The 15,748-nt window shown below is 44.4% G+C and overlaps 1 protein-coding gene across 10 annotated transcripts in view; it reads left to right on the top strand.

Annotated features, from left to right (window-relative positions):
- The first annotated feature begins 1,497 nt into the window (after positions 1 to 1,497).
- The window catches only part of CCDC85A (coiled-coil domain containing 85A), an 87,653-nt gene continuing 73,402 nt past the window's right edge, over positions 1,498 to 15,748 (top strand). For 9 of the 10 annotated variants that reach the window (XM_075413579.1, XM_075413578.1, XM_075413588.1 and 6 more), the window contains exons 1-2: positions 1,500 to 1,768; positions 4,363 to 5,278. In XM_075413579.1, coding sequence (XP_075269694.1) covers positions 1,550 to 1,768; positions 4,363 to 5,278 — 1,135 coding nt within the window. In that variant the 5' untranslated portion in view covers positions 1,500 to 1,549. Of the gene's footprint in view, positions 1,769 to 4,362; positions 5,279 to 15,748 lie in introns of all 10 variants that reach the window. The other variant, XM_075413587.1, reaches the window with a different exon arrangement.

Raw genomic sequence — 15,748 nt, 5'->3', positions numbered from 1 at the left:
CAGCTGTCTGACCCGCCAGCGCTGGTATTAAGTACTTTAAATTTTCCCCTCAAGAATCGGAAATGTTCTTTAATGCTAAATAATTATGAAATTGCAAAATTGGAGGTAGTAAGGGCCCATTAAGTGAGGCACCCTCCTCTGGCCGCAGGGGATTGTTCGGGGGAACCAGGCGGTTTCAAAATGGGAATTCAAGCAATTATTCACCTAATAGTTTCAGCTCGCCCACTTGTGCCACTGGGACATATCATTGAGATGTACCACATCACCTTCCTCTGTAAGCAGCACGAGTGGATTATCAAGTTTCATTCTCAAATCATCCGCCAGGCAGATTTACGGAGAGTCTTTGCACCTCTTCAGCGAACTGGGAAATAAATGTAAGCCCCTCGCAACAGCGCGACTGAGTATTCTCAAGGAAGAAACGTGGCTGTCCCAGTCTGAGCTCCCGCGGGGAGCCGATCCCGTGGCGTGCGGCCTTAGCCTAAGCCCCGAGCGGCGGAGGGAGCCGCATCTCGCTCCGTCTGACGGCGGCTCCGTCAGGCTGAAGCGGTCTCGCTGGAAACGGGGGACGCGGCGAGCGCCGAGGCGGCGCCGGCGGCGGGTGATGTAATGCGGCCTCTCCCTCGCGCGCCGCCCCGGCGGAGGGATCAGGCGGGCAGGAGGGGCTGTGCCCGCACCGCGACTGCCACGCGTCCCGCGGCTCGGGCGCCTCCCAGACCGCGGGAGGGAGGAGCGGGGCTGCGGGCCGCCGTGGCGCTCGCCGCGGGGCGAGGCGAGGCCGCCCGCAGCAGCAGCCGGCGGGTCCCCGCTGAGGGCGGGCGGGACCGGCGGGGCCCGGCCCGGACGGGCAGCGCGCAGCAGGTGGCGCCCGCGAGCCACGCGGAGACAGCGCCGCGGCCCCCGCCCCGCGCGGGCCCGCACGTGGCGCGCGACCCGGTGAAAAGCCGCGAGCCGCCCCGCGCCCGCCACTGGCGCCGGCAGCGCCCGCCCGCTCCGCTCCTCCCGCTGCGGCGGAGCCGGGCCGGGCGTCCCAGCCCGCCCGCCCGACCCCGCCTGCCTCCCTCCCTCCCTCCGCCATGGTGCGGTGGCTCGGGGCTTGGCGTCCCCTCGGCTCGGCGCTCCCGCGCCCCTCAGCCGAGCGGCGCCGGTCCCCGCGAGAGGCGCCGGCAGCGGGGGCGAGGCGCGCGCGCTACCGCCGCTGACCTGTTGAAAGGGCCGGGCTCGCCGGGGCTTCCTTTGCCTTGGTCTTTTTTCTTATTTTTTCCTGCTCGGCGGGGGAACTTTGCTCCCCGGACCGTGGCCCGGCTGCCTCCGCGCCCTGCCCCCCCTACGCTCTTCCTCCTTTATCCCAGGATCCGCTGCCCGGGGCCCGGCGCGGCTTCCCTCGCAGCTCCCGGCCGCCGCGGGCGCTGGAGCAGGGCACGGCCCCGCCCTCCCGCAGGAGCTGCCCGCGGGCACCGGGCGCGCCCGTTCACCGGCGCTCGGCAGGGCGGCCCCGGGCGGGCCGCAGCCCCTCGCCGGCGGGGTGCCCCCGGCCCGCCGGGCCGCCGCCATGTCGAAAGCGGCGGCGGAAAGTTGCGGGGCGGCGCCGGCCGAGGACTTGTCCAAGGTGTCGGACGAGGAGCTGCTCAAGTGGAGCAAGGAGGAGCTGGTCCGCAGCCTCCGCCGCGCCGAGGCCGAGAAGATGAGCGCGATGCTGGACCACAGCAACCTCATCCGCGAGGTGAACCGCCGCCTCCAGCTGCACCTCGGCGAGATCCGCGGCCTGAAGGTAGCGGGGGGGGGCAGGGCGGGACCCCCGAAGTTTCTGCCGTGTGGTCGCGACCCCCGCCGGCAGCCACCCCACCGGGCGGGTGGTCCGGGAGCCGCCCTCACCGAGAATCGCGCGGAACGCGGTCGAGAGCCCGAGTGGGGAGCGTTTGATCCCGCTTGAAAACGGGGGTGGCGGGTCAAGAGCCGGCCAGCTGCTCACCCGGCCGTGGAGCACGGCTCTTGTGTGCTTTGGGCCGGTGAAAACGCTGAAGTCTTGTCACTTCTGCCTTGGACTTCGCTGGTTTTCCGTCGGGTTAAACGGTCCTGCCTGAAGCGCACGTGAAAGAACAGCGTGCAGAGCTGTAGACGTTCAAAAGGTTTTGTGTAGCTTATGCTGTGTTCAGTCGCTGTTTTAAGATGACTTGCTCATCTGCCAGGCAGTCTGGTAGGCTGCTGGAGAGAGCTGATCGTCTCCAGGATGCGGTGTGGCAGCGTATGGCAGGTGGTGGCAAACCCTCGGGCTTGATTTCGGGATGATCAGAACCAATCTCTAGTTCAGTGTCTGAAAAAGATGCCTGATAACGCATCTCTGATCAAACCGTTGTTGACTGTACACTTCTGCAGACTACAGTGAGAGGCAGACCAAGTCGGTAATGACTTGCCCCTTCTTAATTTAACTCTTCTGCTGGATGAGAAGCGCAGTCGCTCATGTTGCCTTCTCAGTCCCGAGGACTGGGAAGATAGTGTGACTACTTACAGATAATTACCATGATGTATCATGCACTTGTGTATTATAGACCTAGAAAGTTATCTTAAAGCAGGCATGACTACAAAACATTTTCTGTCTTGTTTTGAGAAATGGCATTGTTTTTCGGAAATTCCTTCAGTGAGATGAACTTGGAGGGAAGGAGAGGAGAGACACAGTGTGAGCTTTTGAATTGTTACATCTGAGTACATTAGGAGGGACTTCTTGTAGAATGGCTTTAAACAACTAAATTATTAAGAAAGCTTCTTTGATAATAGAGTGGCATAAAGCATAGCATGTGGGGCGAGACTGTTCCTGTCTCCTGAGTTTTCCTGTTTAGCAAAGTATGAGTGTGTGTGTCCCCTTCCTCTTTTTGAAAATATGTGGTGTCTGGGGGTAAAGACAACCCTTCAATGATAGTACTTCAGGAAATATAAAGCTTACATTTGAAATGTAAGTTGAATTGCAACAACAGTATCTTTCTCCCAGTTCTGTGCAAAGGTGTTGTGACATCGTACGGATTCGTGCATCCTCCAGATAAGTGACAAAACACACCAAGATGTGTAGGAAGGAATGACGAATTTCTCTCAGTTCTGAACTCCTTCAGTGGTGTTTAACTTCCGCCTTTTGTTTGGATGCCTCAGCTGGAACTTTTCAAAGGAACTTGGGAGAACGAAGTTTTGAGCCCTGTGTTGGGGTCTGGACGTCTGCCTCCTTTATCCTGTGTGAAGTAACTGGTCCACAAGTAACAGTGACCAGCCGCGCCTGGTTTTGATGGATGGATGCCTCCTGCTTCTGACTGTTGAATTGTGGGCTTCCACTCAAATTTTTTTTTATTCCACCATGGGGTCATTTTAAATATCTCTCACCAGCACAGATTTTTAAGGATACCTTGTAGCCTCATTGAGGTTTCTCCTTTGTCAAATATGTACACAAATCCAGTGGAATTACAAAAGCTTCCTTTTCCTAAGAAACAGTACTAAAATGGTCTTTCCACAAGGCTAAATTTTTAACTGTTGCGGCTAATCTCTGCTTCTAATATGCATAAGAAGGAATGAATGTTTAGATGGAAGAAAGATAAGTATGGTTGCAAGCCAGTGTAGCAAAACTAGGAGGATAAAACACTGAAAATGTTTTCTTTGGCATGTTATTCTGCTGTAGTAATAGCTTGAACATTTTTGCTTCAGACTGTTCCTCACTTAAAAAGGGTATGGAACCATGTACTTTGTTAGGAGTGCAAAACCGATAAAAGGAGATTAGTTAATTTCAGAGTGGTTGAAACAATTTTGGTTAAGTGATGACTGACAAAGTTCTTTTAAGCAAATCTGAAACAAAATCAGACAAAATCCAAATATTTTATATCTCTAAAAAGTTCACCTTTATATGTGATTGTGCTTTAGGGAATAGAGAGTATAAATGTTACTAATTAGTTATTTAAGTGAGATCACAACTTCTGAAGTTTCTTGCAGTTTTATTCAGCAGTAACTCGCAGGTGAATATTTCTCAAGGAAGTGAGGTCATCATGAGAGGGCTTATGATCTTTGCCTGGTTTGGCAGCTAAATTATTCTGATATTTAGCATGAAAATTAGTTAAGCACCTAAAACTTTTATACTGTGTCAGAAGTCAGTCTTTGAACCCTTGAAGATTAGCTCCATGTTATAGTCACTTTTTCCTGGATAGCAGCTTTGTTTGTTTGAAGCATGAGGCTGTTACAGTATGCCAGATCTACACACAGAATTATTTATGCCTCACTTGAGTGTTTAGATGGTGGGTTCATAGCAGTGCTGTTTGCTGGCTTGTATAATGGGAAAGGTATAACGTTAATTCTTTTAGACACTTCTCTGTCATGATTATCTTTCTTTTAAAGGATATCAACCAGAAGCTGCAAGAAGATAACCAAGAACTGAGAGACCTTTGCTGCTTTCTGGATGATGACAGGCAGAAAGGCAAGAAGGTGTCCCGTGAATGGCAGAGACTGGGCAGATACAGTGCTAGTATTATGCACAAAGAGGTTGCCTTATACTTACAGAAGCTGAAAGAACTGGAAGTGAGGCAGGAAGAAGTGGTTAAGGAAAACCTGGAGCTGAGAGAATTGTGTGTGTTGCTGGATGAAGAGAAAGGTGGTGGAGCAGGCAGCCGGAGCTCTATCGACAGTCAAATCAGCCTGTGCCAGTTAACTGCAACGAGTACTTATGTAAGAGATGGCGGTGATGGGAGTAGTACTTCTAGCACGGGAAGTACAGACAGTCCAGACCATCATAAGCATCATCCAAGTACTAGTCCAGAACACCTTCAAAAAACACGGGGCGAAGGAAGCCCTGAGCATCAGAAACACAGGAGTATCAGCCCAGAGCACCTCCAGAAGCCTAGGAGTTCTGGCAGTCCTGATCATCACCTGAAAGGACCAAGTCCGGAACACCACAAAACCATTGTCAAAGCACCAGAACAGCAAAAGCACAGCAGCAGCAGTCCAGAAACTATCCCAAAGCATGTTTTGAGTAGTAGCCCTGAGCACTTTCAAAAACAGAGGCCTGGTAGTAGCCCTGAGCATCAAAAGCACAGCAGTGGCAGTCCAGACCATCTTCAAAAGCACACACCGAGTGGAAGTACAGAACATCTCCACAAAGTGAGGGGTACAAGCCCTGAGCATCTCAAACAACACTATGGAGGAAGCCCAGAGCATCTCAAACATCTCAGCGGAGGCAGCAGAGAAGGTACCCTCAGGAGACAAGTAACAGATGACCTGTCACCTCACCACAGAAGTATATACAATGGAATGAATGGTGGGTCAATACAATTAGAGAAAAGTCCCTTTGAAAATTGCTAAGGTAGTTTCAGTGCTGTTTCAGCTATTTCTGGGACAGGAATAACGTTTTGTTTGAAATGAAAGGTAACAAGCATGGTGTAAGCATTATTCCTTTAGCAAATGAATTAACTGGAATATAGCTGTTTGTCCATCCATCAGGTGTTGGGTGGATTAGAAAAGTAGAGGAAAAGTTGCATCTTGAGTGTTGGTGTAAGATATCAAGAAACAGCTCTTGGCCTTGATCCTGCTCTGTGGTTGGAAGATGTAAACTGTTTGTCCCTAGGTAGATTTCCATTTACATCAGAGAGGAATTGCTTATGTTTCTTGTCCTGCCTATATTTGAGTCGGCAGAATGGAGATGAGTGTCTCCAATTTCATTTCCATGTTCCTAATCTACCCTACCTGTAGCTTTAAAGATTTTTAAATTTCCTGTTTGTTGGTGGAAGGCTTCTTGTATCCTTTTCCATAAACTTTGGAAGAGACCCCAGATGAAGAGCTAGGCTCAATATAAATGAATCTGATAGCTCCTATAGCTCTTCAAAGCCTGGAGCTTGCACATGTTTAATTATAATGAATTAAAAATTAAGTGAGATCCAAATGGGTTGTTTTTTGTGTTGTTATTGCTGCATTTGAGAAAGATGCCCAATAAACGTGCTTAGTGTGTATCCTCACTCGTTGAAATGAATCACTTTTTAAGATAGTCACAATTTCAGTATGTTGTTATTTTGAAAGACAAGTGGTTACAACAATATTGAAGTGTATGAAGTACAGCAAATGAAAAGATTAAAAGCGAAGTTCAAACATCCTACTATACTGTAGAAATAACTTTTTCTAGACTTAGCAAAATTTCTGTAGTCTGCTCCATTTTGTTTCTTCCATGTGCTCTGAGATGTTTTGGTAAAGGAAATTAGCGTCGTAGTTGAAAACCCATTTCTCAGACCTTCACACTTAGATTTCAAGTCAAGCACTGAAGAAAGTGAGGATTTTGCTTTAGTGAATTGTCTTGAATGGAGCTCATGTGTTTCCATTTTATAAGTTGTGTTGGCATTGGTGGAAGTGACCACTTGTGAGATGGAGGAGACAGTGACCTCTGTACCAGGTGCTGTCCTCATCATTTATCATACTGCTCTCTCACATTGGTCCCTTTACCTGTCGTGGTTAACTTACACAATGCAGCAGTTCCACCCCAAGCCTGTACTGATGCATGGGGTTGTTCCTCCCCAGGTGCAGGACCCTGCACTTGCCCTTGTTGAACCTCATCAGGTTCCTCTCTGCCCAACTTTCTCCTTCTATGGAGATATTGAAGACCCGCCTGGACATGGTCCTGTTCAGCCTGCTGTAGGTGACCCTGCTTTGGCAGGGGGGTTGGACTAGATGACCCACAGAGGTCCCTTCCAACCCCTACCATTCTGTGATTCTGTGAATGCCTTCAATTAAGATCATATGCTTTGTAGGTGTAAATCCAGATTACTTTCAGTGAAATGCATATACTTGACAGGGCTGACGAACTCCAAAGTGATAAGTGTAGAGACTTCTCTTTTTCAATGATATTTTAAAATGATTAATAAGATGAGTGTATGACAACTGTGTGAAGATGTCTAATACATATGTTATAAAAGTTGGTCTTACAAAACTTCCATTAAATACTGTATTTCTTTCTCCATTCAGTTCTTTCTGTTTAAAATTGACCTGGCTGTAAGTAGCACAAAGTATGGAACCAGACTTCCTAAAAGTGGCGGCTTACTTGCACTCATGAAGTTCATCAGTCCAGTCACTGGTTATGTAGAAAGGTCATCAAACGTTTTAAGTATGATTTTTTGAAACTCATGCACAGACAAATATATGGTTTTTCTGCTCCCAACATGGTGGGCTTTCTGATTTTTTTTTTTTTTGTCCAAATAGCCTTGTTAAGAACTCAGCCGTATAACTAACAGTGCAATGAAAGCAGTTGTTACTCTAAACCTCAGTTGACTGGCATCCTTTGTGCAGAGTATTTCAACTATATACAATGTGGCCTCGGGCCACAAGATGCTGGGGAGGGCAGCTGGTGATTTGGGAGTCTGTTTATTGACTTTAACCAGAGCTTTGCCTGTCCTACACATTACATAATAATTTTTGCAAAGGATTTCTTTCACTAGTAAGTTGTCAAACCTCTCTCATATTTATAGAATTTGATGCAAGCAGGAGGTTTAATTCTGACATTCATCTGACTTTTGTCAGTGGTAAAACGCTTGACAGCTTTGTTCTGAGGAAGAGGCCTTAAACTTCAGGAAAATACTTGGTTTTCACAGCAAGGCTGAATTGTTTTGGGTTTTTGTGTTTTGATTTTGTGGTGAACCACTTTGTACTGTAAAGTTGTGGAGAAGAACAGTTAATATAGAAGTGGTAAAAAAGCTGACCATTATCAGTTGTTATTGTTGTGAAAGTAGTGTGTAAATCTTAATTTGCAGGTTTTGTGTATACCTGTATACATGAACCTGCCAATCGAGTATAGACAGGGAACTGTGCATTGAGCTGTAATGAAAATCCTGATCTTTTGCATCTGTTGCAAGAAATGGTGAAATTGTGAAAACACAGGTTAGACAGTGGCATGGAAACCTGGCCCTGAACTCTGATGAGTAATACAAAAGGATGCTCTTTCAAATTCTTACCCCAAAGTCATGTAGTAAGTATACTGTATTATATTGGTGGAACCTAGTTTTTTTTAAATTTGGAGTGTATCTAGCTAGTAGATGTTTGATTGCACATCTGTGGGATGATTTTGCAGGGCACTTACAATCCACAAGTACTGCAGTAAGATTAGAATGTGACCAGCAAGAGTGAAGTATTTGTGATCCTAAATGACGAATAGCAGAGACTAACATCTTTTGACTGCTTTGTAAATAAAGGACTAAAATAATGTATTTCAACTATGTAATCAGAACTTACCAGAGTCAGTACAGACCTGTTCCATCGTCCTTGGTCTTGATGCTGAGTCTGGTCTGAGAGGAGAAGGTACTCCTCTGCGTGCCAAGCCGCATTCTGAAAAGTACTATACTGTCTACCTGAAATTGCTGTTCCTAATTGGAAAGCATGTTTGCGAACAGCCTAGCTATTCGTGTTGAAATGAGAGCTTCCCTACACTGCTGACAGCTCGCTTTTACCCAGAGTTCTGGTCTTGTCAGCACTTGTGTGACCACAGGGAAGCATTGTATGCAGTAGTGTATGGTTATCTCTACCAGAACTTTGACTGTATGTAAAGACACAAGGAATGGAGTCAGAGTATTTGCAGGTTTCTGACAAACTCTTAAATTAAGTTAAAGCAGTTGCAATATAATATTACAATGCTATAAGGAATATGATGTGTAGCTGTAGTCTGCTTTATAGGATATGGTATATGGATTCATCATTTGGGCTTCATGCATGTTTTAAGCTGTCATGAGGTATGCGGGAAGTTACTTCAGTCTGAAGCTGCCTTTGCTCCATAGGCACAGCTGAAGGAATAAAGGATGAGGTGATAACATTTCCTTTAATAATTCTTCTCATTTTCTATGCTGAAAGGTTTCATCTTGGTATTTTTCCTTGTATGACATGTCAGCTTTCACTTACAAGATTTATAAGGCTTTAAAAAAAACACGTTACTTCTGAGTTCTCCCACATATTTTTCTGAAATGCGTGTCCTCAGCCTTTGGAGTGAGAGGAAGTGGGATGAGAGAGCTAAATTTGTCTTATGTTTGTTAATTGAAAACATATGTATTTCATTTTAAAGGCTCTAACCAAATAAAATATGCTAACAATCTTTTGCTCTTATGACACCTAAACATTCTGGGTAAAGAGCACAGAGGTGTTTGAGATAGGACTGCTGAAATGAGAAGAGAAAATATGAGCACTAAAAACACTTTAAAGAGAGCATTTATGCAACCTAGAATAATACATGGCAGTTTAACACAAATATGTGGGGTATAAGTGCCTCTATATAAATTAATGTGCTATCAGCATGTGCAGTCGAAGTTGTGGGTTTTTTTTATTCTAAGCAATTTATTGTGAACTTTCTATTTTAAGAAGTCCTTTGTTTTACTCTGGGCTTTGACTTTTGTGTGAAAGGAAGGTATCAGAAGGCTTTCGTATGTGCTTTTTGCTTCCTGCTGAGGTTATTAATGAGGAGAAGTAGAACTGCTGACTAACACTGTATGTACTGCTGGAGGTGTGAGGGTGCTTACAGAGCAAATGCAACAGCATGTCTCCTTGAGCAAAGGTGTTTGTAGGCTAAATGGAGACTCGGCTTAAATTTTGAACAATTTCTGCTGTACGTGTGCTTCTTATAAGTAAAATAAAGCCAGAAAATATTGCGCTGAGTAAAAAGAGGAAACTGCAGTATGACTTCAGAGAGAAAAAACTTACAATAATGTTAATGAGTTAACCGATGTCCTCTCTGGAAATAGCTCGCATCCTGCTGGCCAGGTAGTGGAATGATATCATGTTTCTATGTATATTTGCTTACCTATTATGTTTCTTGAAGTTGAAATGGAAATAATTTGCCTGTCATTAATAGCAGTGTACAATACTTGGTGTGTGACGAGCTTTCCTGATGGCACCCACCTCTGCCATTGGGAGCCTGATGCAGCATTACTTACCCTTGAGAGTAACCTGTTGTAGAGACAAAGGCTAGAGGGTTGATAGAATTTTTTGCTTGCCAGTATGAAGTAATCTACTGTTTATTTCAGAAGTTTATTATTTTAAATGTAGAGCTCTGAAACTTTACATTGATCCGAGTCTTTCAATTGAATTCCATAGGTTTTATGTCAAGCTTGTAAATTGGTTTTAGTTATTACACACTGTAAGAGAACTGGGGCATGATATGTGAATATGTACGTGACTAGAGCATGCTGCATTTATTACCAAACTAATTTTTTGTGGAGTAGTTTATCAAGTTGAAAATATGGCATGTAATGTCAAAACAATAAGCCTACTAGAAGCTTGTGTTTTAGGGCTTTTGAGAGAAGTTTACACTTACATATCCTTAATTTCACTGGCAAAATGGGTTTTGGTTTGAATGTTTTAGTATAAGTTGGATCATCCTTCCAGCAAAAACTACTGATATGTTAATGGGAAGACTGATGTCTCTCCTAATAGAGAAACATGCCTAGTTTCAAACAGTTACGTGGATGTTCCAGCACTCTGGTTACTGAAGAATTCAGTGGATGATCAAAGTGGCAAACAGACTGGTGCTGATCACGGAGGTTTGCTTCTGTCCCTGACTATTTGGTGCTAGATAGGCAGTGGCACTATGAGTAATGGTAGGAAGTATAGGAAGGATTCAGCTGAACAACCTCTCTTGTTACAGGACTGTGAATACACCACAGCCACGTGTGATACACAGCACTTTCTGTGAAGTCACTACTTTCAAATTTTTTACTTTTTCCATTTTCCCTTACGTTGCGTATCCTGCTACACAGATGACTTTGTTTTGCAGTAAAGACTTGGTGCTAATTCAGTCTTTCTTTGATGGGAGCAATGACGTTTCACTGCAAGAAGCAGAGTTGGGAATATAGATATATTATCTTTAAACCATCACCAGTATACTGCATATCTTTTAGAACAAGGTCTGTGTTAGTCCGTGATGGGGGGAGTGTGCATTAATAAGGTGGGAGAGAATTGGTGTTGACTACGCAGCTTCTGCCGATAAGTCAGTTACTCATTTCCCCCAGTTCAGTGGTGTACCACAGTTACACAGAAGCGCTGATATAGCCTGTTCAGTGACTCTCCCTGCAACCCTGTGAATAATGTCCTCATCTTCCAAGCATTTAACCAGTACAAAGTGGAGGTTAGCAGCTGTGCTGGCTGGCTAATTAATTTGCGATGTGTTTTGGGTGTTGGTTGGAACTTCACTGACATTTGACTGCAGACCTCCAGAAGTGAAAAGCTAACAATAAACCACACTGCCATTATTGATAGTGTCTTGAGAAACACTGCAAGCCAGTGCTTCTGCGCATCCCCTGACTTTACTGTTGTTACACCTGGGATGGATCTGACATACTGATTTTTTTTATTTTCTTTTGTTTATTTTACTGTATGTTTTTTGAAAATAATGTATTTTCTGAGTAGTGAGTTGGAGTTTGTTTCGATATGTACTGGAGACAGTAGAAAAGCTTATTTATTTTTCATGGTGATCGGGTCAAGATGCAAGACATTTGCCTTTACCTCTGAGAGCTCATCAGGAGCTTGCATGGCTGTTAGGTTGTCTGCCTGAAATATGTGGACAGATTTTTATTTTATTTTATTTTTTTAGTGCCAAAATGGAGACTCCTCACATTAAAGCCTTGTCTGAGTCCTTGCTTGGAGAGAATACCTTTAACCCGAGGACAGGACCTCGTGTAGCATAGTCCTTTGCACAGCTTTCTAAGTTACAGTGTTATGATTTTATAATAGTAAAATATGTTTTTAGAGATATTACAGTGATTAAATTGTCAAATTCTCTGAACTCTGGCAGTTATAATACAGAGTTAGAGTATTATAACAACTCATGGTAAGTGCTGCTTGCTTGAGAACTTCAGCCTTGGAGGGTATATTATGTGTTAATCAAAGGGTGTCCTGTTTCTGTTCTGTCTATTAATGGAACCTTTTTTTAAATTTTTTTTTTAGTTTATTAGGAAGTTAATGATGGAGAGTTGCCGCAGGTTGTGCAGGGATTGGAGGTGAATGGGTTAACAATTAGGGAAGAGCATAGCAGTCAGTATAACATGGGGTTAAAATTTTGCACTATCATTCATGCACAAGGTGCGTAGATGTTGGCGGGTGTCAAGGACAGTGAGGCATTCCAAATCGTGGGATATGTAATGAGGTATAATAAAGCTTTGTGTATGTAAGAAAATGACTCTAGCAATGCAAATTCATTGGCTTCTGAGCTAGTTAAGTCATGTCTTAATTAGTAAACTGAAGCACAGTTTATTTTAGGTCTTATTGTCATATACACAGACAGTTACTGACAGAGCATTGAGAATTATCTTCCAGTCATGATCTTGATGTAAGTCTTGTCTGCATGTGCTTCTTGAATGCTTAAAGGGTGGGCTCTGTTAAGAGCATCAGCTAGGACTGAAACACTGAGCTTTGAGTTTTGCTTAATGCAGAAAGAAGTACATCTTAATATACCACATCCATATTTGTGACAAGATTAAAACCATACTTGTGGTATGATTGGTTTTACCACAACCTTCTACTTGAATCTGTAGGAGAGTCTCTTGTGTAACCGTCAGTGTTCTTGTCTGTCTGAAGATAACTGCAGCATTAAGCCTTAGTAAAGAAAAGGGACAGAGCACTGTACCATGGAATTTGGAGAAGTATTTAAATAGGATGCTCAGTTGTAACTAAACTCATAAGCTGCACTAGCAGATTTCGCCAGACCCTCGTGGCTGTGAAATGTCACAGAGCCCAACAACAAGTCCTGAGAAGTATCATACGTTCCTTTGGATAAGAGAGAATGAAAGATAATACAAGATTCCTTGGTGTTTGGGAGAAGAGATATGACTGTTTGCTCTAAGGTGAACATCAGCTTCTAAGTAACAGAAACTGAGAGTGAATTTCACTCTGGTGTGTTGTTGCATTGCTGTTAGGGGCACACAAAAACTTTTGCCTTTATTTAAAGTTGCTAGTCCTGGTCCCTCTTGGAGGTGGGGGGGGAGAAGATAAAATACTAATTGCATTGGTCTGATCCAATGTGGCAATTTCTAATTTCTATAAGGTGGTTCCCTTGGTTATTGTTCCTTTGTATGTGGATGCAATTTTTCCACATGCTCGTTCTACACTGTGGCTTGTAATATTCATAGAATTATAGGTTGGAAAAGATCTGTAAGATCATCGAGTTTAACCATCCACCCAACACCACCATTCCTACTAAACCATATCCCGAAATGCCATATCTACATGTTTTTTGAACACCTCCAGGGATGGGGACTCCACAGCTTCCCTGGACAGCCTGTTCCAATGTCCGACCACTCTCTCAGTAAAGAAATTTTTCTTAATATCTAATCTAAACCCCGCCTGACACAGCTTGAGGTCATTGCCTCTCGTCCTATCACTAGTTACCTGGGAGAAGAGACCAACACCCACCTCACTACAACCTCCTTTCAGGTAGTTGTAGAGAGCAATAAGGTCCCCCCTCAGCCCCCTCTTCTCCAGACTAAACAGCCCCAGCTCCCTCAGCCGCTCCTCATGAGACTTGTTCTCTAGACCCCTCACCAGCCTCATTGCCCTTCTCTGGACAGGCTCCAGCAACTCCATGTCTTTCTTGTAGTGAGGGGCCCAAAGCTGAACACAGTACTCGAGGTGCAGCCTCACCAGTGCCGAGTACAGGGGCACGATCACCTCCCTACTCCTGCTGGCCACAATGTTCCTGATACAAGCCAGGGTGCCGTTGGCCTTCTTGGCCACCTGGGCACACTGCTGGCTCATGTTCAGCCGGCTGTCAACCAACACCGCAAGGTCCTTTTCCGCCAGGCAGCTTTCCAGCCACTCCTCCCCAAGCCTGTAGCGTTGCATGGGGTTGTTGTGACCCAAGTGCAGGACCCGGCATTTGGCCTGGTTGAACCTCATAGAGTTGGCCTCAGCCCATCAATCCAGCCTGTCCAGATCCCTCTGCAGAGCCTTCCTACCCTCAAGCAGATCAACACTCCTGCCCAGCTTGGTGTCATCTGCAAACTTACTGAGGGAGCACTCAATCCCCTCATCCAGATCATTGATGAAGATGTCAAACAAGACCGGACCCAAAACAGAGCCCTGGGGAACACCACTTGTGATCAGCTGCCAGCTGGATTTAACTCCATTCACCACCATTCTCTGCGCACAGCCATTCAGCCAGTTCTTTATCCAGTGAAGTGTACACCCATCCAAACCATGGGCACCTAGTTTCTCCAGGAGGATACTGTGGGGTACAGTGTCAAAGTCCTTACTAAAGTCCAGGTAGATGACATCCACAGCCTTTCCCTCCTCCACTAGGTGGATCACCTGGTCATAGAATGAGATCAGGTTGGTCAAGCAGGACCTGCCTTTCATGAACCCATGCTGGCTGGGTCTGATCCCCTGGTTGCCCTTCTCATGCCTGGTGAGCGCATTCAGGATGAATTTCTCAAGGACTTGATAAGATAGTCATCAACATTAGTGCCAACTTGAAGTACTGTGAAGGGTTTTAGTAATGTTCTTTGGTTCCTTTATATACATGAATGAAGAATCTTCTGTAATCTTTGGGGCATTCACAATCAAGAAATCTAAAAACATATTTAAATAAACAAGAAGATAAGTCCACCCTTCTGTGTTTCACCTCTTTGTGCTATTTCTTCCCTTGAAATGTGATCACTTCTGATGGGATTTTCAGACTGTATCAAAGCAGAAAGATACCAAACAAAATGAGAAAAAGGAAGGATTAGCCTGGAGGTGGCCTTGGACAGTGGGCCTGAAAGACAGTGAGGTATACTAGTAATAACAGTACTTTGTTTTGGAGGAAATTAATTGTACAACAGCATGAAAATGTTTGTGAATTTGTTGATTGCGAATGCGATAGCCGCTATCTTGAGCTAGGCTGTCTTAATAGATGGACGGTTATGTGCAGGCAGTGAATAAAAAATAGTCTTAGTTCAACTTGTCAGTTCTGCTATAAAACTTCTCACATATTTGCATTGTTTCTGTACATTCCTGGGGAGAGAAAGGAACCAGCAGTTTTGTACCTGTATGCTTCAGCCAAGTACGTGTTTCTTCAACCCTTCATTTTTTTATTTGCATAATTTGTGTGAACTTTGCACTCTAGTGTTAGAAAATACTATGTCAAGTTACAGGGGGAAAAACGTCAAGATTTGTAATACTGGCTTGTAAAAGTCCATATAGTAATTTAAGTGATTATTTAGACTAATCAAACACAATAGTGTTCAAGCACTGTCAAGAGTAAGAGATATGTTGTAGCTGAAGGAGCATGGTGAGCCATGTGGTCAACAACAATATTGAATGTCTTCTAAAGGTCTCCAATTTGGTACATTCACAAGGTTACCCAAATTATTTCAGAGCTTTTTATACCTGTGATTTCAAACTTCTCTAATTTGATCATTAGTGAGATACCTTCTTCAAATATTTGGTCTCAAAACTCAAGAGATTTTTTCATGGCATCTTTTGAAGTTCCTGTGAATTGTGAAAATTGCCTTGATCAACGTTTGCTGTAAGCTTTTGGAACATGTACTTGTAACTTGGATTCAAAGAAAAAAAACCCAGATGCTTTTTACAAAGGTTACAGGGCTGATTCATCACTAGGTAGCTCACATTCATGTGAAGTTCAGATAAGCCTGGAGAAATGCATTGATTGATGATCCACTTCCCTTCTTGGTTTCTGAGTCTATTTTTATTTTACAAACAAATCTTAATGATGTTAAAAATCCATCTTCTGATTTTTGTGGTCTGAAACCACTACTGATGACATTAAGATGGGTCT

This window comes from Opisthocomus hoazin, chromosome 2 (genome assembly GCF_030867145.1).
Source record: "Opisthocomus hoazin isolate bOpiHoa1 chromosome 2, bOpiHoa1.hap1, whole genome shotgun sequence".
NCBI classification, from domain to species: domain Eukaryota; kingdom Metazoa; phylum Chordata; class Aves; order Opisthocomiformes; family Opisthocomidae; genus Opisthocomus; species Opisthocomus hoazin.
This window is presented reverse-complemented; position numbering and strand designations above follow the sequence as displayed.